Here is a 22208-nt window from a genome sequence, read left to right on the forward strand (position 1 = left end):
GCACACGACCTTAACTCATAACCATTTAACCTCTATCATTAATGCGCTACGCTGACTTGGACAGTTACCCCGTCTTACTAACACAAACATCTTAATGTTGATCTGGTTATGCTACTGGGCTGGAATTACTGGATAGTACTGAAACTCACAGTTACTGAAAGACGTCATTTTCTCAAAAATTAAAACGCGCACGTGCATTTTAAAACATGTCGGAAGTCTGCAGTGCCAGATGTTCCCTGCTATACATAGCCAGAAGTTGATTTTCATTAACTTTCGTCATCTTAAAACGTGCAAGATGTGTGTTTTAAGCAAAATTATGTTACTATGCAGAGATCACTTCGAAATTCTGGTTTAATATCTCTAACTGCCACGCGGATATCGATAATCGCTAGAAGTTCTCAGTGACCTAAAGCAGAGTCACTTAACCTATGCTTAAGTATAGGATTTTCTTGAATTTTAACTTCTGTCACTGTAGACCTTCGGCATTTTAAAGTGTGAACGTGAGTGTTTTAATTTGAGATCGTCTTCAATTGCTCATTGGGCATTAGCATTGTATGGCATTGTTATTCCAAGGCAAACGTAGTTGACACCGTAAAAGGACCTCATCAATCCAAGCAACACACTAACTCTTTTAAGAGTAAATTGCTGCCTAAATTCATTTTTCTATTATCAGTTTTTCGGCAGACCAAACTTGATTTTGAAAAAAAAATTAACGTGATTTGTGTTTTAGGTCCTTCATCAATCACTTTCCTCCCCAACCGATTCCCGGATCAACTTCCATACGGACTGACAAAGTACACAAGTATGCCACACTTTGCCTTGTCATACGATGCATGTCATTGGATCATAAGAGACGGAAGACAAGTTACAGACGAGCTTCTAAAAACCTTGCAGCCTTTCACCTTCCAAGAGGAATCGTTCTTCGCGATTCTGCAGTTCAATCACCAACTCAAATTCCCAGGAGGTCTCAGGATTAACATAAGTGATCCTATGTATTACAATCTGTCAGCATCCTACTACACTCAAGGTTAATATGAAAACGTGCATCTCTGTAATATCCGAACTTGGTTGTTTTCCTTTCATTATTTCCCTTCCTTTTTCACTCAAAAGTGAAGTGATTGAATTGGTTAGGTCATTGATAGCTTGAAATAACGAATGACCACGACGATTTGTATTATTCACTTTCACAAATTATACCCAAAGAAAAAATGTTCTGTATTCTCTTTGGCAAGGCAATCAAATCAATGGAAACCTCATGTTCATGACTATTATACTAATATAACCAAACCCGAGTTTTTCTGAATTCTAAGCAAGGTTCACAGATTAAAAGATCGAGTAATGAAAAACATCATAAGACAACTCCTGAATGGCAAATGAAATAGTTAAATCAACTAAGGACCTGATTTTCAGCAAGTTTAGATCAAGAACAGTCATTGAAAGTCAACGGGGGCATATGACCTTACTAAGGCGAAAAAAAACAATGAACAAAAAATTTCTTTAACTCCCGCTCTGTCAAAAGTCAAAACAGTCCAAAACAAAACAACATATTCAATGAATTTTCTTGCTAAGAGTTCGGTGGAAGTATCCTTTACACTACGCATGCACCAACTTTGTGGCAAACCAACAGAGGACAAAGTAACAAAAAAGACTTTAAAAATAATTTCAGAAAATGATTTTTTTTATAATTGTATACATTAAAAATTTTAAACGTAAAATCATAACACATTGAATGCCACAAACAGACAAAATTTTTTCTAATTGTTCCGACCCCTCTTGAGCGGTGAGGAACTATGTACTCAACTGGGTTTTTTTTTGTTCAGACAATTTTGACCGATCGATAGATTCATCGTAGTGAATTGTGAGTGGTAATACCCAGGAATAGCAAGTTATATGTTTCCTAACAATATATGGCTATTACTATAAATGACTATACGAGGACCAAAAAGTTGATATCCTAGAAATATCCTATTAGGGATCCGTTGCGTCATAATTTTTCTGTGAAATTGGTAAGCTTACAATTTTATCATGACCCGGGCTGGACACATAGAGTGTTTCAGTACTAAACCATTGTAAATCCAGAGACTGTATATAGACTTTTTTTTATAGTTGTACAGATTCTGTTCATGTCACCATCTACACTGATCACTAACACCACAGAAATATTCACATCATACTAAAATACACCACAGGCATATTCACACCCTACTATGTCACACTACTGGCATATTCACATATTACTTATACGAAGTAAATATATCGAATAGAGTTAAATATACCTCCAATAGAAGTAAACTCAGCTGTTGAGTGCCCTGGAGATCGAAAATATAACTGTTCTGGTTTTGCGAACGCACAATCCACGTTGCACCCGAAACGGAACCCAAAAACCTCCACAAACGCCCCCCAATGGCTCTTTGTCAGAATTCAGTATCAGTATCAGAAGTAGTATGTAGCGTGTATGTAGCTGTTAACTGGTAACGTTTCTTTGCAAAATTTATGCGTTTTGCACTCTTTTCTGATATGCTCAGGCAGTCTCATCATTTTTGAAAATTTTACTGTATTGTTTTTATTAAAAAATTAGTCTGAAGAGTCTGAATAGTTGTTCTGTTTTTTTTTCTGGACATAATGACCTACTTTTTTGATGTAAATCAACTCTTTCAAGACTGGTTTACAAGTTAATATTGAAATACGCAGGTTTAGTGCTGAAACACTGTGGGTGGTCAGTCCGGGGAGAGAAAGTATTGAGGTTACATCTCTTCCATAAATGAAGGTTTGCTATGGATCATAGCAAGTGTTATGACTTTACCATGAGTTTCTCTGACTCATAGAATCTTTTTATGTACTTACCATGAGTTACTCTGGATCGTGGGAACTTCAGAAATGCTAGCAGTTGCTCTTCGAAAGGCGAAAAAGTCTTTTCTGTTATAGGAAGCATCATATAAGAAAAACTCATTGAGGCAAAAAAATTCTCCTTAATAAGAACCAGAGCAACAACTTTTGCTGAATTAGGAGACACTCGAAGCTGTTGATATTTTTGCGCGCTTAACTATCTCGGGCCACAAGAAATAGGATTATAATCTCAATAGTGTTTGAATTTATATAATTTCAAATTCTTCCATTCTATGCGATTTTTTTTCACATTGTCCTTTGAGCAAAAGAAATAAGTTTAGGTTTTCCTCAAAGTGGCGCTACTTGTTCAACCTGAGGGGAAATGAGCTTCCTTTGATGACAAACTTGGAACTGGCTGCAGTATTGGCTTCACTCAATGCGTCCAACGTCATCGATGGTTTGTCAGTTGCATCTTTCATTTACCTTCTGTAATTCTTATCCATTTAGATCTCAATGAAATTGGGCATATAAATTTTCCTCTCCAGTCTGATTTTTTCACTGACTGGAGTTTGGCACAACAAACTTTAGCGTCGAGAAACAATAGTTAAAAGCTTGGATCTTGTTGAAGATAGCTTTTACCTGAGTTTGAGCTTTTGACTTTGAAAATGTAGCACATTTTTTTACGTTATAATTTTTAACCTCTGGTACCACGTAGTACAAAATAATATAACCTATTCCATTAGCTCTGAAGTTAGCCCTGTATGTGTGCTGCACACGACCTTAACTCATAACCATTTAACCTCTATCATTAATGCGCTACGCTGACTTGGACAGTTACCCCGTCTTACTAACACAAACATCTTAATGTTGATCTGGTTATGCTACTGGGCTGGAATTACTGGATAGTACTGAAACTCACAGTTACTGAAAGACGTCATTTTCTCAAAAATTAAAACGCGCACGTGCATTTTAAAACATGTCGGAAGTCTGCAGTGCCAGATGTTCCCTGCTATACATAGCCAGAAGTTGATTTTCATTAACTTTCGTCATCTTAAAACGTGCAAGATGTGTGTTTTAAGCAAAATTATGTTACTATGCAGAGATCACTTCGAAATTCTGGTTTAATATCTCTAACTGCCACGCGGATATCGATAATCGCTAGAAGTTCTCAGTGACCTAAAGCAGAGTCACTTAACCTATGCTTAAGTATAGGATTTTCTTGAATTTTAACTTCTGTCACTGTAGACCTTCGGCATTTTAAAGTGTGAACGTGAGTGTTTTAATTTGAGATCGTCTTCAATTGCTCATTGGGCATTAGCATTGTATGGCATTGTTATTCCAAGGCAAACGTAGTTGACACCGTAAAAGGACCTCATCAATCCAAGCAACACACTAACTCTTTTAAGAGTAAATTGCTGCCTAAATTCATTTTTCTATTATCAGTTTTTCGGCAGACCAAACTTGATTTTGAAAAAAAAATTAACGTGATTTGTGTTTTAGGTCCTTCATCAATCACTTTCCTCCCCAACCGATTCCCAGATCAACTTCCATACGGACTGAAAAAGTACACAAGTATGCCACACTTTGCCTTGTCATACGATGCATGTCATTGGATCATAAGAGACGGAAGACAAGTTACAGACGAGCTTCTAAAAACCTTGCAGGCTTTCACCTTCCAAGAGGAATCGTTCTTCGCGATTCTGCAGTTCAATCACCAACTCAAATTCCCAGGAGGTCTCCGGATTAACATAAGTGATCCTATGTATTACAATCTTTCAGCATTCTACCACACTCAAGGTTGATATGAAAACGTGCGTCTCTGTAATATCCGAACTTGGTTGTTTTCCTTTCATTATTTCCCTTCCTTTTTCACTCAAAAGTGAAGTGATTGAATTGGTTAGGTCATTGATAACTTAAAATAACGATTGACCACGACGATTTGTATTATTCACTTTCACAAATTATACCCAAAGAAAAAATGTTCTGTATTCTCTTTGGCAAGGTAATCAAATCAATGGAAACCTCATGTTCATGAATATTATACTAATATAACCAAACTCGAGTTTTTCTGAATTCTAAGCAAGGTTCACAGATTACAAGATCGAGTAATGAAAAACATCATAAGACAACTCCTGAATGGCAAATGAATTAGTTAAATCAACTAAGGACCTGATTTTCAGCAAGTTTAGATCAAGAACAGTCATTGAAAGTCAACGGGGGCATATGACCTTACTAAGGCGAAAAAAAAACAATGAACAAAAAATTTCTTTAATTCCCGCTCTGTCAAAAGTCAAAACAGTCCAAAACAAAACAACATATTCGATGAATTTTCTTGCTAAGAGTTCGGTGGAAGTATCCTTTAGACTACGCATGCACCAACTTTGTGGCAAACTAACAGAAGACAAAGTAACGAAAAAGACTTTAAAAATAATTTCAGAAAATGATCTTTTTTATAATTGTATACATTAAAAATTTTAAACGTAAAATCATAACACGTTGAATGCCACAAACAGACAATATTTTTTCTAATTGTTCCGACCACTCTTGAGCGGTGAGGAACTATGTACTCAACTTGGTTTTTTTTTTGTTCAGACAATTTTGACCGATCGCTATATTCATCGTAGTGAGTTGTGAGTGGTATCATTTAAAAGCCCGTCCAGCGTAGAAGATTTTTTGAATTTTGTGTTCTAGAGTGAGTTATTGTGGTTTAAATTTTCGCGAATATTAGACCAATTTGCAATATTTTTATTCACATTTTCCGGATTTTTTTACCTAAAATTTCGTAAACTTTGCTAAGGTATGTAAAGTTGTTAATAATAGTACTGTTGATTTTATTTTGAAAGACAAAAAAGTCTTGTTGACTATTTTGATATAATTTATTTGGCTATAATTTTGGCTAAATATTTCAAAATTCAGCCTTTTTCATCAAAAATTGCCCGAATTAAGTTTGTTTAGTCCATTTTGTTTTAATTTGCCTGAATTACACACCCAAAAACAACTAATGCAATCATTGTAAACTACGAAGAGAGCAATTTATTCTTCCACTGCCATTGAGAGTAATCTGGAACTAAAAATTTGCCGTTTTTTGCTAACTTTGCTCCATGAATTTTGTTCATTTTTCAACTTACAAATTATCTAGATATGTAACATGCGAAACAATTCAGTGTTCTTAATGGACAAACAGCATCAACAAGGCTGTTTTTGGTCCAAACTTGGACGGTTACAATCCCAAAAATATTTCGGATTGTAATCAGTCGGACTTTTTTAAAAAAAGAAACTCGGTCTTTTTTATGTTAATTAAAGAAAGATCAATTCAATTCAAAGCTCAGTGATGATAGATCCAATTGGCTTCATAAGCCAATCAAAATTAATGCATCTAGTTTCTTTACTCGAAATATTTTAGTCGTTTTGAGTTTTAAAAATGTTTGATTTCTAAATAAGTTATGGCTGAATGAATTTTGCCACTATATTTCTCTTAATTTGGTCAACTTGTAGCTTGGTGTCAGCAAAGAAAGAATGCTTTTTCTTCCTTCTAATCATTTTTGCATTTTAAGTTATGGTTTTCTGGCTTTGATACTACTAGATTTCACAATTTTTTCTGATTTTTAGGTTTTGGCCCAATTTTCAAGGTTTTTTCTCGTTTTGTCACATTATCACATCATTGAAAGTTGACATATTACAGTTTTGGCATTCAACATAAGGCACAATTGAAGAAATAAAAATCTTTAAAGGCATAGATTATGGTCCTTAACGGCTTCGACACCTCTTTCTCAAAGAAATTATATGAGTTTTTAATATTTGTCTTTAACTGTTGCTTTTATTTTGTCTTTTTATTCGTATGAAATTTTTAGGATTGAAAGGTCACATTGGCTTTTTATGGAGGAAAAATATTCTGAGCTTTTTTTTTATTTGAGTAGCTAGCTGATGGCTTTCATGGCTCTGAAAAGAATTGATTTCTAAAATTATAAAAATATATATTTTTTAACGTTTGTTCTTTTTTTTCTGTTTTTTACTTAGTCTGGTTTTTTACAGATCACATATGACATTGTTCTCGTCATGGGAAAGAAGGTGCAAATGTACAAAGTCTAATGTTTTTAAAGATTTCGTTTTGATTTTACTGGCTTCGACGCAGGTTTTTCGCAAAAAAAAGTAATGTAATTTTTTGTTTTATCTAAATTTGACGCTCTTTTTGTAGACGTGCGACATATTCTGAATAATAACAGGTCTCAAGTGCTTCTTTTGGACGATTATACGAACCTATCTATTTATTTCATTTTGTAACTAATGGCTTTCAGGAGTTTGAAAATAATATAAAAGTTAACTTATATGCAATATAATACAATAATTGTTTTTGAAAAATACACAAAAAATTAACTAATTTTGCCCTCTTTTCTGTTCCTTTTTGTCTATTGTTTACATATTATCATTTAAAAAAAGCTCAAATACCACCTTATTAGCGTTCGTTGAGGGCTCAATTGAACATTTATTGAGGGGCAAATTATGCACTTACGGCTTCGACAGCGTTTTCTCGCAAGTTTTAATTGATGTTGTCTCCATTGTTGCTCTTTTTGTAACAGCATAAAAAATGTAATCAAGACAGGTCATGATGCCTTCCTACAGAAGCCAGTGTGATAAAAAAAACAAGTTGGATGTTTTCAATTGCTCTCTATATTGGTTTTCATTACTTTAAAAATATTTGTTTTTAAAAATTGATGCCATTTTTTAACTTTTCTGTTTTTTGTGATTTCTTATGTATCTGTCACCGAGCCTTACTTTGGACAGGTCCCATATCTTTTCTAGTGAGCTACAAGTTGTTTTGTTAGTTTCAGTTTGATCGGACGCTGTTTTGACCTTGCTAATAAGGTTTGTTTTTTTTTAAATGGACTTAGGATTTTGGATGCCATTATTGTTTGTGGTTATTGTTGTTTGATTTTGTTGTCCGTCTTGATTTGCTTTCTTAATAAAGGCTCATCTCATCAATCTAATGCGGTGTTTTTTTACTCCACTGAGTTACCTACGTTCGAGGCTATCTTTTTGTTCAAACACAATTTTTTTTTAAAAAAATACTTCAATTTTTGGGGTTTTCTATCTGTTCCTTATTTGGTAGACCTTTATGCCGAGAATGCGGATGAGCAGGGTCGGAACTTCATATGCGAACGCACATTACCGAGCCTCCTTGTTCAATTGAGAGAAAAAGGAACAAAATTAGCCACCAATGAAGGTTAAGTATGAAAATCTGCGAATTGTTCGAAAAGAAATTGTGTCTCAATTAACAAATGCCTTAGCTAGAAAGTGACATTGACATCTGTTATATGATTAATTTATTCGCAATAGATGACCCATGAGACATCTTCTTTTTGAGATAGAAAAACAACTGAACAAAAAAATTTTTTGAAAACACAGCAAATACGTTCACTATTGCCTTATTCGAAAGCTTATATGAAGTTTCATCAATATCATAACACATAGACGATTAACCAATAAGGTAAAAACTGAAAATATCAAAAATAGTTTTTGAAACATATAAAATTAAAGTTTATAAAAACCATTAGATTTGAAAATTAATGTTTATATAGATAAATTTATGCCTGATTAGCATTAAAATTTTATTTAAATTTCCATTTTACTAAACTTTTAGAACAGCAAATAGTGTTTTAGTCGTCAAAAAGGTTAACTGCACATGGAGGGTTTGAGACGTTTGCCGCTAGGCAGAATTACAACGCATGAGTTTTATTTTAACCGTACTTTCTCAAAAACCGACCTTTATAAAAAAAAACTCTGTCAAAAAATTTTGTCGAAAGTTGTTTAAAACCGATTTCTCACTTCTCTTCAAAAATTGGCCGAAAGAATTCAAGCCTCGGAATCTTGTCAATTTTTTGCTCTCTTTAACACTCAGAGCGAGCAAAATCACCGCTCGATTTTTGGTTCTCATTGACATCAAAAAGTTAAAAAAAAAAACGACCAAATCTTCAGAAACCGCAGCTAGAATCATTCAAGAAATGGTTTACACCAGAAAGTTGACCCCGCAATCTCAGTTCATTAACTCAAAATCAACATATCAGTGTCATCAAATAATTTGAGTTTGTTGCAATTTCTCCTTCAATAGAAAAAAAAAGTTAAAGTGCTTCCTGAAAAAGAAATTTATTTGAAAATTTATTTAAGTTAGCACTTGTACACCTTAATCCTTTGAAAACTGTTGCAAGTTAATCCAATTTTGAAGACAATTAGATTCTGCATGGTCGTTTTGGTGTTGCATTAAAACTTTTTTGTGTTAAGTTCGCACTTTTGATCTAACTTCAGTATATCTGCTTGTTTTTGATAGCGTTAGATATCGTTCTGTAAATAGTGTAAAAAGCAATATTTTTTAAATTGTACATCAGTAAGGATCTAGCGCCTAGGAGGAGCAACGAGAATCTAACAAAAACCATCAAAGATGTACTTATTGTCAAACCAAAATGTTCTACTAAAATTTCTACAAAACTCATCTCCATTGAAACAACAAATCAATTATTTTCATCACGTTTCGGAAGAAGTCTTCAATCAGATACATTTAAAGAATAAAAAACCCTGGATTAGTTATACCAAAATGTCTTGTAAATAACAAAATTCTTAACAACAATATTTCTATAACTAATTCCCAACGCTGTCTTGATTGTTCTAATCTAGAATTTAATAATTAACAGTCTTTATTGGAATGTTGAGACAAGAACAAAAAAGTAGTATTAAAAGACCAGCTATCTTCGTTTTTCGCAGGTTATTAAGGATTAATCGGAAATAAATTCAAATCAGACGTTTGCTAGAACTTATCAGAAGCCTGGCAAATTTCATTTTTACAGACTGCAATATGAGCTGGAGTACAAAGTTTTTCGAAATTTGCTCGTTTTTCACAACTAGGAGGAACTAAATTTTGTGATCATGCAATTCTGCTGTTAGGTTCACCCAACTATTCAGTTTCTTTTTCATTTTCTCACCCGCACAAAATGAAGAGAAACTAATTTTGTCATACTTTTTACCTTAAATCATCACATCTTCTGCTGTGGTTTCTCCAGGCAAACAAAAATTTTAATCAAAAATTAGCGCATCTAGAGTGCATGTTTTAGACTAGAACTGTATATTCAGCAAATAGTTGTTTTATAAGAATTGCAGTACTTTCCTCTTTTTACTTTTATTCATTCTGCAGATCACATTTTTGCGTAAACTTGCTATAATTTTTCAGAAGCAGAGCAATCAAAAAGGATGGTGCAGATATACTTTTAAGTATGTGATTTAAAGTTCAGAGCTTAATGGGTTCATCGGAACGAACTGTGTTCATGTTCAGACTTTTAGACGTTCGATTTACGTACGTAAATTGAACGCCTGAAAGTGTGCACATAAACACTCAAAATCCCGATGAAGTCATCAAGCCTTGAACTTAAAAGTACGGAATTAGGGACATGAAAGCAAAAATTTTTTATGAGTTCAATTTATTCTGATGAACTCAAGAAAATCTGAACATGAATACAAAACAAAAGTCTGTCGAGGGCATAAAAGTGTAGTGAACGCACGAAAGTCTGGACAAGAACGGACGAAAGTCTGCACTTAAGCCAATTCTGTCTGCAAGGGTCTGCATATATATATATATATATATATATATATATATATATATATATATATATATATATATATAAATCTATATATGTATGTATGTAACGTATATATAACGACCGTTTTGGGTCCAGTTTCAAGTTTTTTTATCTTTTTCAATTTATTTCGGCTCGTCTCAAAATCAAAGATTCAGACCTAATTGTTCTCAATTTATTAAATGATTCACAGGATGGTTTGCGCACATTTTTTCAAAAAAAAGCTAACAATTCAAATATCTTTAGCTTTTTAGCTACTGTTTTAGTTTATTCAAAAAAAAATACAACATGAATTTTCAACCTCCTGACCTCATGAAATTTACAACCTTTGAAAACCTTTCAGGACCCTTCAGTCGGTATCACCGCCTTGCACAAAATGATAGTGCATGTACCAGCGGACGATCCCAGAACCACATTTGCCTAATAGGTGTAGAGACTCTTCCCGAATTGATCAATCACTCTCACGGCAGACAGATGTTTGCCAACAAGTTCCAATGGAATTTCCAACCGATGGCTTGGGACTGTCTACTAGCATGGAATTATCACAAGGTGAAGACTGAGAAGGCAACTGCGAAGCTTCCGATGAGTCATTATTCGTTTCTGGATAACGTCAAACTTCAATATTTGCGGAAATGGGGCGAAGAAAAATTATAGTTAAAGCGAACAGTTACTATGGAGTGAAGAAATAATCTGCTGATAACGCTGTGTCTAAAATTACGAGGCGTAAAATTTCTTTAATACAAAAAATCCAAAAATAAACAGTTTATCAATTTGGTTTCATTTTGTAACTTTGCTTGAATTTTGAACTCTGCTATGTAAAGATTGGACATAAAAAGCGTTTGATTATCATATAGTATAAATGGAATAAATTTGTTAGGCTCACAATTTTCATTTGGTTGTTATCTATTTTCGTTCAAAAAGTTCATTGAGAAGAAAAAGCTATTGCGGCTATTTTCTGGCAATTTGCCAGCTATGTTTTGTTTTTTTGCTGTTCTTTTTCTTACGTTTTGTTGTTTAAGGTAAATAAATGTCTACTTGTTTTTTTGTGCTATTCTGTGTAAATTGTGCTATTGAAAGAAACTAATTAAAGCTGGAAAAACAACGATGTGACTAAACAGTAAAAAAGACTGAATCAAATTGAAAGCGCTATCAATCATTTTGTTTTAAAGATTAACTAAATTAAAACAGGAATGTTGTTTAATCATGACTTGTCATTGTTTGGGCGTGCAACATGCAAGCAAAATTCCAATTCAGTGCAGCATCCTGGTATTTCAAGAGAAAGTAACGTTTTCCATTTCCTGGAAAGACGTGCATGGTTTTCTAGGTTTTCCGTTACTTTGGACTATCCGAACAAAAAGTTACTCAAGGCTCGTATGGTAAAACAGTATTGGTGCTGCAGGGTGGAAAAAAAATCATATTTGTTATAGAACCATACCAAATTTTCTTAGATCTTGGCAAATTCGCGAGAAGAATTTGACCGATTTTGATGTCCTGTTTTTTGCTAAGATACAAAGAATGTCAAGCAGCTGTTAAACGACTGCAAAAACAAACCTCTGGGAATTTATTTTAGTAGTTAAATTATTGACACCCAAAAACAAGTTCTTTTTCCATATATTGGAACAAGGATGCTCGGTAATGTGCGACTGCCCATAATGTTCCGACCCCGCTCATCCACAATTTTTGCATATTTGTCTACCAAATGAGTAACAGACAGAAACCCCCCAAATTGTTTTTGCGAATCCGAAAAAACCCAAAAAAAACCCAAAAAAAACTATTTAAAAAAAAACAGTGTATGAACGAAAAGATTGCCTCCAATGCAAATAACTCACTGGAGTAAAAAATGATGCACTAAATTGATGAGATAAGCCAATATTAGGAAAGGGAGTTGAGATGAACAGCAAAATCCAATAACAACAACAACACACATTAATTACATCAAAAACTTTATGTCCTTTTTAAAAACAAAACAAAACTTAATAAGAAAGTCAACGTAGCCTCAGATAAAAATGAAACTAAACGAAATAACTTGTAATGCCATAGAAAGGACCAGTCAATAATGAGGTTTAGTAACAATTAGACAGAAAAGAACAAAAACATTAAAGTTAAAAATTTCGCTTATTTTTTTGAAAACAATTAGATTCAAAGTAATGAAAGCCATTCGAAAACAATTAAAACATCCCATAGGCTTACGATTATCAGTGCTTCTTTAGAAAGGCATTCAGACCTGTCCTTGATCAATTTTTTCAATAAAAAAGATTAACAAAAAGTCAACTAACAAAAATTCAAATAAACTTGCCAGAAAACTCTGTCGAAGCCCTAAGGCAATATTCTGGACCTGAAAATATGTTTGATAGCGCCTTCTTCAAAAACCGATAAAGCAGTATGTGGCCTTTACTTAATGACACTTGGTAACAAATAGACAAAAAAGAACAAAAAGGCAAAACTAAGTAATTCTTTTAATTTTTTTCGAAATAAAATTACTTCCAAAGTCATGAAAGCGATTAAATACAAAATGAATTGGTTAAATAGGTTTGTTTATTCGTCCAACGGAAACTTGAGACTTGGGATAATTCAGAATATGTTTTGTTTCCACAAAATGAACGTCAAATATGACAAAAATCAAAGTAACTTAGTTTTTTTTTTGAAAAACCGGTGTCGAAGCCAGTAATGTCATCACGAAATCTTCAAAAATATTTTTTGTGACACCAATCCTTTTTGAAAACTTCTTTTTACAACAATATTGTCATATTGGATCTGTAATTAACGGGACTAGGTAACAAAAAGACACTACGAAGAACAAAATTGCGAAGTTAAAAAGTTTTTTATTTTGGAAAACAATTGTTTTCAAAGTTATGAAAGCCATCAGCTATCCAGCTATCCACTAATATCACAAAATTGGCTCATATATATTCTTTTATGAATGACCAGTGAAACTTGTCATTATACAGGAAGTTTCATACGACTAAAAAAAAAACAAAATAAAAACGACAGTTAAAGACAAAATTAAAAAATTGAATTAAATTCTTCAAGAGAAGTGTCGAAGCCGTTGAAACGATAATCAATATCGTTTGCGATTTTAATATGTTCAATTGTGCTCTTTTTTGAACGCCAATAGTTTGATTTGGGAGCTGTCAATTATGTGATAATGTGATAAAACTAGAAAACGAGAAAAACTGGCAAATATCTAAAAACAAAAAAAATTGAAATCCAGTAGTATCAAAGCCAGAAAACAATAACTTAAGGCTTAAAACCGCAATAGAGATAAAATTTTACATCAGAAGAAAGAAAAAGCATTCGTTCTTTGCTGACACTAAGCTACAAGTTGACCAAATTAGGAAAAAAATAGAGGAATAAGTTCATTAAGATAATATTTTCTTAAAGTCAGTTATTTTTAAAAGTCAAAACGATCATAAGCTTTCAAGTAAAAAACTAAATGCATTAGCTTAGAGCTACTTAGGAGGCCAATGGGATCTATCACTCCTGAGCTTTGATTTGATATTTTCTGTTCTTTTATTAATATACAAATATCAGTTCTTTTTAAAAAGACCGACTAATTACAATCTGAATTCTTTTGGATTTTAACAGTCCAAGACCGGTCCAAAACTAGCCCTGCTACTGCTTATCTTCCATTAGGAACACCTATTTTTTTCGAATGTTATAGATATAGATAATTTGTCAGTTAAAAACTCAAAAAGAAATTCTGCGTTTTTGATAATCAACGAGTAAAGTTAGCAAAAAACGGCAAAGTTTTAACTACAGAGCACTCTCAACAGAAATTGAAGTAGGAACTGCCCCAATTTGAGTCTACAAATAATGTATTATAGTGTTTGGGGTTTTACTTTGGGAATTTTAATCAAAGTGGACTAAAGAAACTTTTTACGTGCTGTTTTTGATGAAAAAGGCTGAATTTTGAAATATTTAGCCCGATTTTTTGACGAAAAAATAAAATCAAAACAATCAACAAAATTTTTTCTCTCTAAAAATAAAATCAACAACACTATTCTTTAAAATTTTAACAAATTTGTGCAAATTTGACGAAAATTTAGGCAAAATTTCCGGAAAATGTGAATAAAAACAACGGAATTCACTCTTTATTTTCTCAGAAGTTTAAACCTCGATAACTCCCTGTAAAAAACGAAAATGAAAAAAATCTTTTTAATTCCATATTCTACGCTGGATTATCTTTCTAATGATACCAGTCTCAACTATCTACGATAAATATATCGATCGACGAAAATTATCTGGACAAAAAAAACCCTTTGAGTATTTAGTTCCTCCCCCCTCAAGAGGAGTCGGAACTAATATCGGTCTTTGCGGTATCACACATGGTCTATGGTTTTCCAATTCCCAGTGATCACTTTGCTGGACCTTAAAAACATTAAAAATTCAGTCCACCTACTAAAATCACTGCTTTGGTGGTGCTGCATAGCTGCAAAACTGTGAAAAGAACGCTCTTCATTTTTTTTTATTTCTTCTTTTTTTTATTCTGCCAATGCATTGCGTTCCCTCCGGGTCTATGTTTTACAACTTAACAGCCATAGGCATATTTATACTGCACATCATGAACGTTTTCGATTTTCTTTAATTGCAAAAATTGTAACTTCTGTTTTTCAGAGAAAAAAAAGTAAAGTCAGACATTTTTTTTAAAAAACGCATACAAAAACAAGTTATTCAAGTCATAATTTAATCGCTACATCAGTCACTCAACCTTATTGTGTCTCAAGTCAGTCGATACTCCGTAAGACATCTTGATATGGGGTCTGGATAGAATCAATATATAGAGAAATCTATTTTGGAAATTTAATTTAAAATGACATATTAGAGTTGAATTCTAAGTTGATAACTCTGATAGCTTTGAAAAATCCTTTGCAGGTGACACTAAAATGTTTTAGCCGAGTTTTCATTGTTTCTAAATGAGAAATTGAGGGGAATAATGATATCACAATTTCTGAGGTAATCTCATTATTCGGCTCAATTTGGGTATTGGCCAGACCGAACAGACCTAAATATGGGTATTTGCCAGACCGAACAGACCGAAATTGCCATTGGCCAGACGGAAGGCGCGACCCAAATTTTTTCCCGACCACTGGGGGCGAATTTCTTCTCGGCCCAAATTTTTTCCCGACCATATTGTGTCCGCAACCCAAGTTGGTCTGGCCAATACCTGTCTTGGGTCGCAGACTTCATCCTGGGTAGGATAGTTAAGAACCCATATTGGGGATCGCAGTGTTATTTGAGCAGACGCAACTTGAATAACGACTGAAGACCAAATAGAGGGCATAATGAACTTCATGTATTTTCAGTTTTTGGTTCTCTTACAATTTCACTAAAGATAAATCGGATGTTTTCCGTTTGTTAACCCCCAGCTTAGTGGGTGCATATTATTTGCACCCCCCCCCCCATTACATAGTAAATCATTGTGTAAAATATTTTTGCACAATGATTTACTATGTAATGATACGTGCTCTGTAATTGGGGGGAACAAAACGTACTGGGGGGGTGGCACAAACGGAAAAGATCCGATAAATCTTAGCCCCCTCGGGACTTGTACCCAGCATTCGGGCGCAAGTGCCCTCGTGTCAGTCCCTCTGGCTGCTAACATTCATGTTCTAATCATATACTTAGGTTATTTTTCTCTGGTTATTTTCGCACCGGTTCTCTAATTAATTTCACTGTTCACTCAGGAATATTGGCGCCAATTGGGTTCCGTTAAAGTCACCATTTGAAATAAAAATCACAGCTGAGTCAAAGATCAATTCAAGCTTTGTTCATTATTGCCTTTGAGCAGTTTGATAGATATACAGACGTCAAATTTATCTCTAATTCTTTATTTTGAATCGTTCATTTATCAAAGGATTATCAAAGAATGAAAGAGGATAAATGAAATACATCCAGGTAAAAGTTATCCTAAAATACGCGATGAGTTCTCGTCAGAGGTTGTCGGATGAAGACGAGGATGACAAAAAGCCGAAGGGTAGCAGAGGGGTCAGCAAGCCTCTAGTTTCTAGCCAATATGGGACCCAACTAGATGTGGATAACGGACCACCGAAGAAGAAAACTGTTTCTCCTTCCCTTTCCTTTCCCTTCCCTACCAAATTTTCATGCTTTAAAATTGAACGTGCACGGGCTGAGCACCCAAAGAATTTCAGTACTGAACCATTGTAAATACAGAAACTGTATATCTTACTTGTACAGCTTCTGTTCATGTCAAAATATGCACCGATCAGTCCTTTTTTCCGACGAGTAAAATTGTACTTCCGATTTTTATCGTGACTTTGATCTGTTCATAACTATTATCATGCAATTATCAGCCTAAATAACATTATTGTATAATTCTTGTCAGTCTAAAACCATTGTTTTAAACTATAAACCCTGTTTTAAACGTGTTTCATCTCTGATTGTCATCCTAAAATAACTGTTTTTAACTTGTTTCAGTGCTGATTGTTTATCACATCACCTGCAGTTTCATTTTTTGGAAAATCTCACTGTACTGTTTTACTATGAAACAACTCTGAACAGTCTGAATAGTTGGTGTTTTTTCTCTGGACATAATTACCAACCTTTATGATGTAAATAGGCTATTTCAGTACTGGCTTTACAAGTTGATATTGAAATAATTAGGTTCAGTACTAAAATGCTCTGGGTGGTCCGCCCGGGTGAATATTAACATAAATTTTCTCAAGAATTGCGCTAAGTCTAATTAAAAAACTTAATTTCTTGTTAAATTAAGCTCATGTTCAGTTAAAATAGATTCATATCAGGTTCTATGCGCCACTAAGGCATGACTATGGCCCACGAGGCATGGCTGCACGCGGTAGATTTTATCTAGATTTAGGCAATTTCGAATGTAAGTTTTTTCAACTCAAAGTTTTACATTCTTTTAAACTTCTCGGCCAGCATGATTTGCTGAAAGTTCTGTTTTTGGTACGTCTTTTTGTTAAGCAGTGTATTGTTAAGCAGTACTTGTTAAGCGCCAGTTTAGAATTATATCTCCAGATTGGGAAAGGAAAAACCTTCTTTTTCGGCATTAGTTGGTTCATGTTCCTAATGCTTCAGAAAACAGCCAAAAATATCAAATAATTTGCAGACCAGTGTTTGTCTTGTTTTTTTTTCAAATAATTTTTAAAATTAATTTAATTTGACGAAATAGCAATTCTTCATTGTTGAATTCCTGGATCGGGATTTTTGGTAAAATTGTGTAAGATAAGCGGTAACTAACGTAGAAAAGTTATTTGCGGACGAAAAATTGCGGTAATTTTCACCATATCAACGCTTGCTACCGCTTGTCTCACATCAAAATTTTGCGTTTCTGAGGGCAGATCTTTCATAATTTTGCGTTCAAAAGCGTAGATCTTAAACAAGTCTACGTTTCTAAGCAGAGATCTTAAATAGTTTTGCGTTTCCATGCGTAAATCTAACCTAATTTTTTAAATTCTATGCGGTGCTCTCGGATGTTTTCAAGGCTTAGACATCTGTCTGTGAGATTGGGACAATTGGTCTGCTGCATGCTTGTCACGCCATTTATCATCTTTTTCAATAAATCGGACTTGAAAATCAGGTTTCCAATCATGGATTTTACATAATTTTGGCGTTTTAAGCGCAGACCTTCGATAAAATAAACGTTGAACTCTTAGCGCTGATCTTACATATTTAGGCGTTTAACTTAGCGATGATATTAAAAAACTCAAGGTTTAAGTTTTATCGTTGATCATATATACTTTAGCGTTTAAATTGGCGTTGATCTTACTTAAATTCAACACTTACTTTTGTGCGTTGCTGTTTTATAAAAATATCTTCTAACTTATCGTTAGTCCTTCAGTGACTAAAAGTTGAAATTGTTGATTTCTCTCTGCTAATAATTTCATTAAGTTTCGGTGTACCCCACCACCCCCCCCCCCCCCCAATACCTACCTCTCCGCCCTATCTAGGTACCTACGCTAAATTGTATAAGATCAAAGCTTAAAATTAAGCGTTCAATTAATGTAAGGTCTACACTCAGAGACGCAAAATTATGCAAGATCAACGCTTAATTAACGGCAAATTTACGTAAGATCTACGCCTAGAAACACAAAAATATCTATGGTCTACGCTTAGAGACGGCAATACTTCGTTTGAACGCCTCAAGGGTAGATCTTACATAAATTCAACGTCTTCACCGCCAATCTTACATAATATGACGTTTTTCTCCATTGAAATCTCGGTCAGGGTTATTTTCTAGAACATGTCAGTCCAAGACTCGTTTTTCTTCAATTCAATGGGAAGCTTTCCTGTTTCTTTTATGAACATAGTTCTGAAAAAAATGGTGTGGATAAAACGCTTGCGTTGCCCTGTGCCGTAAAAATGAAACCAGAGTTCAGAATGGGCAGAGAGGTTGAAAAGAGATTACGTACTGCGTATGGGGAGGAGCAGGGAAGGGATCCCCAATTAGGTCAAATTCAGCCAAGATGTCAACTCCAAGCAGAAGTTTTCGGCCCTGATGCGTGGGCGGAAGAACCCGAATGCAAAGGATGACTACCCCAGTTGTCAGAGTAATGTGGCCCTGTGTTGTCGCAGGGTAGCGTGGGCGTGTGCAGTTTCAGGGGTTCTGGTGTTTGTTGGTTGCAGCATCCTCCACTCTAGCTACTTCAGAGGCAACTCTTACATGACGAAAGCAGTTGATCAGGTTGTCGAATCTCTTATTGCGAATTATTGTTTTGTCCAGAACTTTGTGTGCCCATATCCAGACTCTCGTGCGTTTTTTGACCCCCCCCCCGTCCGTTTATCGGTCTCCACTCACTTAATTTCCGTGTGGCACGTCCCTCAATCAACCTTGGTAAACCCTAAATATGTGTTTAGATTGACTCGCACATTTACGACTACTATCCGACAGACTTGTTAGGCAGATTCGTGCTCATATTTGTGGTGTCCTGCTATTTGTTCATACCATTCTTCGTCATAGTCGGTCAAGTGGTAACACCAAAAAACAAAGATTGGCTAGAGGATGTGAAATGTTTGAAAAACAGCATCTTTGTACTTACTATGCTCATCATAGTTCTATTTTCACTCTTATTAGTCCTGGCTATTATATGCTGTTTGCTGATTGGTTTACCGTTTGGGGCTCTCAAAAGTGCCCAAGATATGTGCGATGATTCAAACTTAATTGATGGAAACTGCATAAACCTCAACTTTCTGTATTCGAATTCTCACCTTATTTGCAGAAATACATCTGAGAAAGACACTTTTTGCAGAAATGTTGAAATGTTTCTGAAAATGAACGTTGCTTGTTTTATAGCTTTAGGGTTAGCAACTGCTGGTCTAATTGTCGGCTTGGCTAACTTCTGTTTTGTTTACTCATATTTGAGGTCACTTTACGACCAGAAGTTTAAGAAAGACGTTTTTGGGACTATACCGCTGGCCACTCGATTTGCGATATCGGCTGTGATGATGCAGTCGTCAGAACCAAGTGGGAGAGGCAAACAAGGCCCATCAGTTGACTATCGGCGTCATTCTAGGCTTCCAAAAAGGGAACCGTTTCTCATACCCTGGAGCTTACCTCCTGTGAATACCCAGGGAGTTGCACAACCCAAGCCAGTTCTGTTGAAACCGCTTGGGTCGCGCACAGGGGTTAGCGGACCATGCAGACCAAAATTGGTTGTGATCAACCCAACTTGGGAGGCTATATTACTGGGTCGCACACTGTGCTGTATCATAATCACTTGGGCCGCATATTGAGGGCAGGGTTATGGGTTTTCGCAAGCGGAATAAAAAGCGTTTTTAACTAAGTAGAAAAATTAATTTCTCAAAATGAGAGAATAACAAGAATGGTATTTTACAGTAGAATTTAGAGATTTACAGGAGAGATCTGATTATTAGATCAAGATGGTGATTTGATTTTGGGGATGAAAAAAGGCTCAAAAATCAGCTGTATATATACCCATTATCAGTGCGCGAAAGTCAAGATACAAAACTAATCTTAGCACCATGATTTACAGTTGGGGTCGCAAGGGTTACCCAATATGGTTTGCTTCTGCAAATTTCCCAGAATTCAGTCGCAAGGGGTACCATAGATGGTATGCATTCACACTTCTCTAAGAAATCGTTCACATTTCCGGTGTTATCATAATCATTCAATACATGCTGAGAAGATTTTACATCAAATAATCTCACTCTGATATTAGTTATCTAGATTCACCAATTTGAACCGAATATTGATTCTAAGCACCATTTTTTGACGATTCATTTATATAAATTTTGTGATTAAAATCAATTTGCTGTTGTCTTTGTAATCTGGTAAGTTAAACTTTCTTTCTAATTCTCACTAAGTTCAAGACTATAGTTTGATCGATATTCTAACAATCTTAAAGTGAGTTCACGCTGCTCAAACCAATTCGCACTAGCTCCCCTTGTAACCCCGATCTCCCTCTCCCATCTATTCCCTTCATTTATCTGCTCCCTCACTCACAATGTCTCAGTTAAACTAGACTCCCCAAGATCCAGCTATGTAATGTCGAAGCCAACCGCTCCCCAGTTGTTTGGGAGCAATTCACCCGACGTTAGTGGGTCATGTTTTGCCGAATAAGCGCTGGTTTTTTGAAACAGTTTTGCCTCAGGGGTTATAAGAAATGGTTCCCGATGTAAGGTCAAAAAGGTCCGGAACAGACTCTACCCAACCTGCAGTGAGAACATCAGTCGGCGGAGCAAGTTCGGTACCGATGCCAGAAGATCTTTCTGAAGACAATCCTAAGAATAGGGATCTCTCGATTGTGATCGAAGAACCAAGTGAAGGGAATTCAACCGTCAATGATACTAGCGCCGAAAATGAGGAGCGTCCGAGTCAAGCTCGAACCAAACGTCGGGTCAGGCGTCGAACACCCAGTGGGAGTTTTATTCGTCGAAACCGAAGTCGACCCCCAAGTTCGGACGAGGGAGGAGGCGATGTGGAAAATCTGGGAACCGAGAACCCAACAGAGGGGGAAGAGTCGTCCGTTGAAATCCGACCTGAAGCCGCCGCCGATGAACGCCCGAGTGAAAACCGAACTCGTCGGCGAGTTAGACGCCGAACTCCTAGCGGTAGTTTAGTTCGCCGAAGTCGAAGTCCGGCGGGCAGTTCTGCCGATGAAGCAAGAGAACCCGAAGAACTTGGAACTCGGAACACAAACTTGAATCCGGATTCCTCGGTTGAAATACAAACCGACAGCGGTGCCGATGAGCGGCCGAATGCAGGTCGAAGTCGACGAAGAGTTAGGCGCCGAACTCCGAGCGGAAGTTTTGTTCGACGATCGAGAGTTCCGCCTGGAAGTTCTGCTGATGATAGAGGAACGAGGGAAGGTGAAAGTTCAAGTGTGGATAGACAGAGTAGCAGTAGCAAAAAACGATCACTTGACTTGCTATGAACTTAGCAAACTTAGTTTTCTGAACAAAGAAGGCCTCACTTTGAACCAAGCATACGTTATCCAATTATCATTCATAGAATTTGAAGAGCACTATTAGGTTTCTGATGTCCGTGGCCTAAAATTGATTTTAAATTGCTCCCGGACGAAGATGAAACAATTATTGTAGTCGCGTGCTCCTTTTTACGACTCGGAGAGGATTTTTGGTCTTTTTCAGGCTTGTTCTACCGCTAGTACTAATCAAAGTGCAAAGGTGAACTCGAAAAGTTTTGACCCCCTAAAATTCCCCATGCATACCCCCAACAACTACACCCCCCCCCCCCCCCCCTCCAACAACCGCCTCAGCAACCAACCTCCCATTTACCCCCTAGGCAAACAATTTTGTTTAATTTAT

The 22208-nt window shown here is 35.6% G+C and overlaps 2 protein-coding genes across 2 annotated transcripts in view; both read left to right on the forward strand.

The window, feature by feature from the left end:
- Window positions 1–11351, forward strand: part of LOC142344191 (N-acetyllactosaminide beta-1,6-N-acetylglucosaminyl-transferase-like) — a 29025-nt gene extending 17674 nt beyond the window's left edge. Inside the window, exons 4-5 of the mRNA XM_075395727.1 lie at window positions 731–1027; window positions 10789–11351. Of these exons, the coding sequence (XP_075251842.1) occupies window positions 731–1027; window positions 10789–11099 (608 nt within the window). The 3' untranslated portion in view covers window positions 11100–11351. The remainder of the gene's footprint in view (window positions 1–730; window positions 1028–10788) is intronic.
- A 4838-nt stretch (window positions 11352–16189) lies between these two features.
- Window positions 16190–21913, forward strand: LOC142344192 (uncharacterized). The gene is made up of 2 exons (XM_075395728.1): window positions 16190–16505; window positions 21035–21913. Exon 2 carries the CDS (start codon window positions 21047–21049, stop codon window positions 21815–21817), a length of 771 nt encoding a protein of 256 aa, XP_075251843.1. The 5' UTR covers window positions 16190–16505; window positions 21035–21046; the 3' UTR covers window positions 21818–21913.
- Window positions 21914–22208: the final 295 nt, after the last annotated feature.

The sequence above is a fragment of the Convolutriloba macropyga genome, chromosome 8, assembly GCF_964194025.1.
Source record: "Convolutriloba macropyga chromosome 8, txConMacr16.3, whole genome shotgun sequence".
Lineage (NCBI taxonomy): Eukaryota > Metazoa > Xenacoelomorpha > Acoela > Convolutidae > Convolutriloba > Convolutriloba macropyga.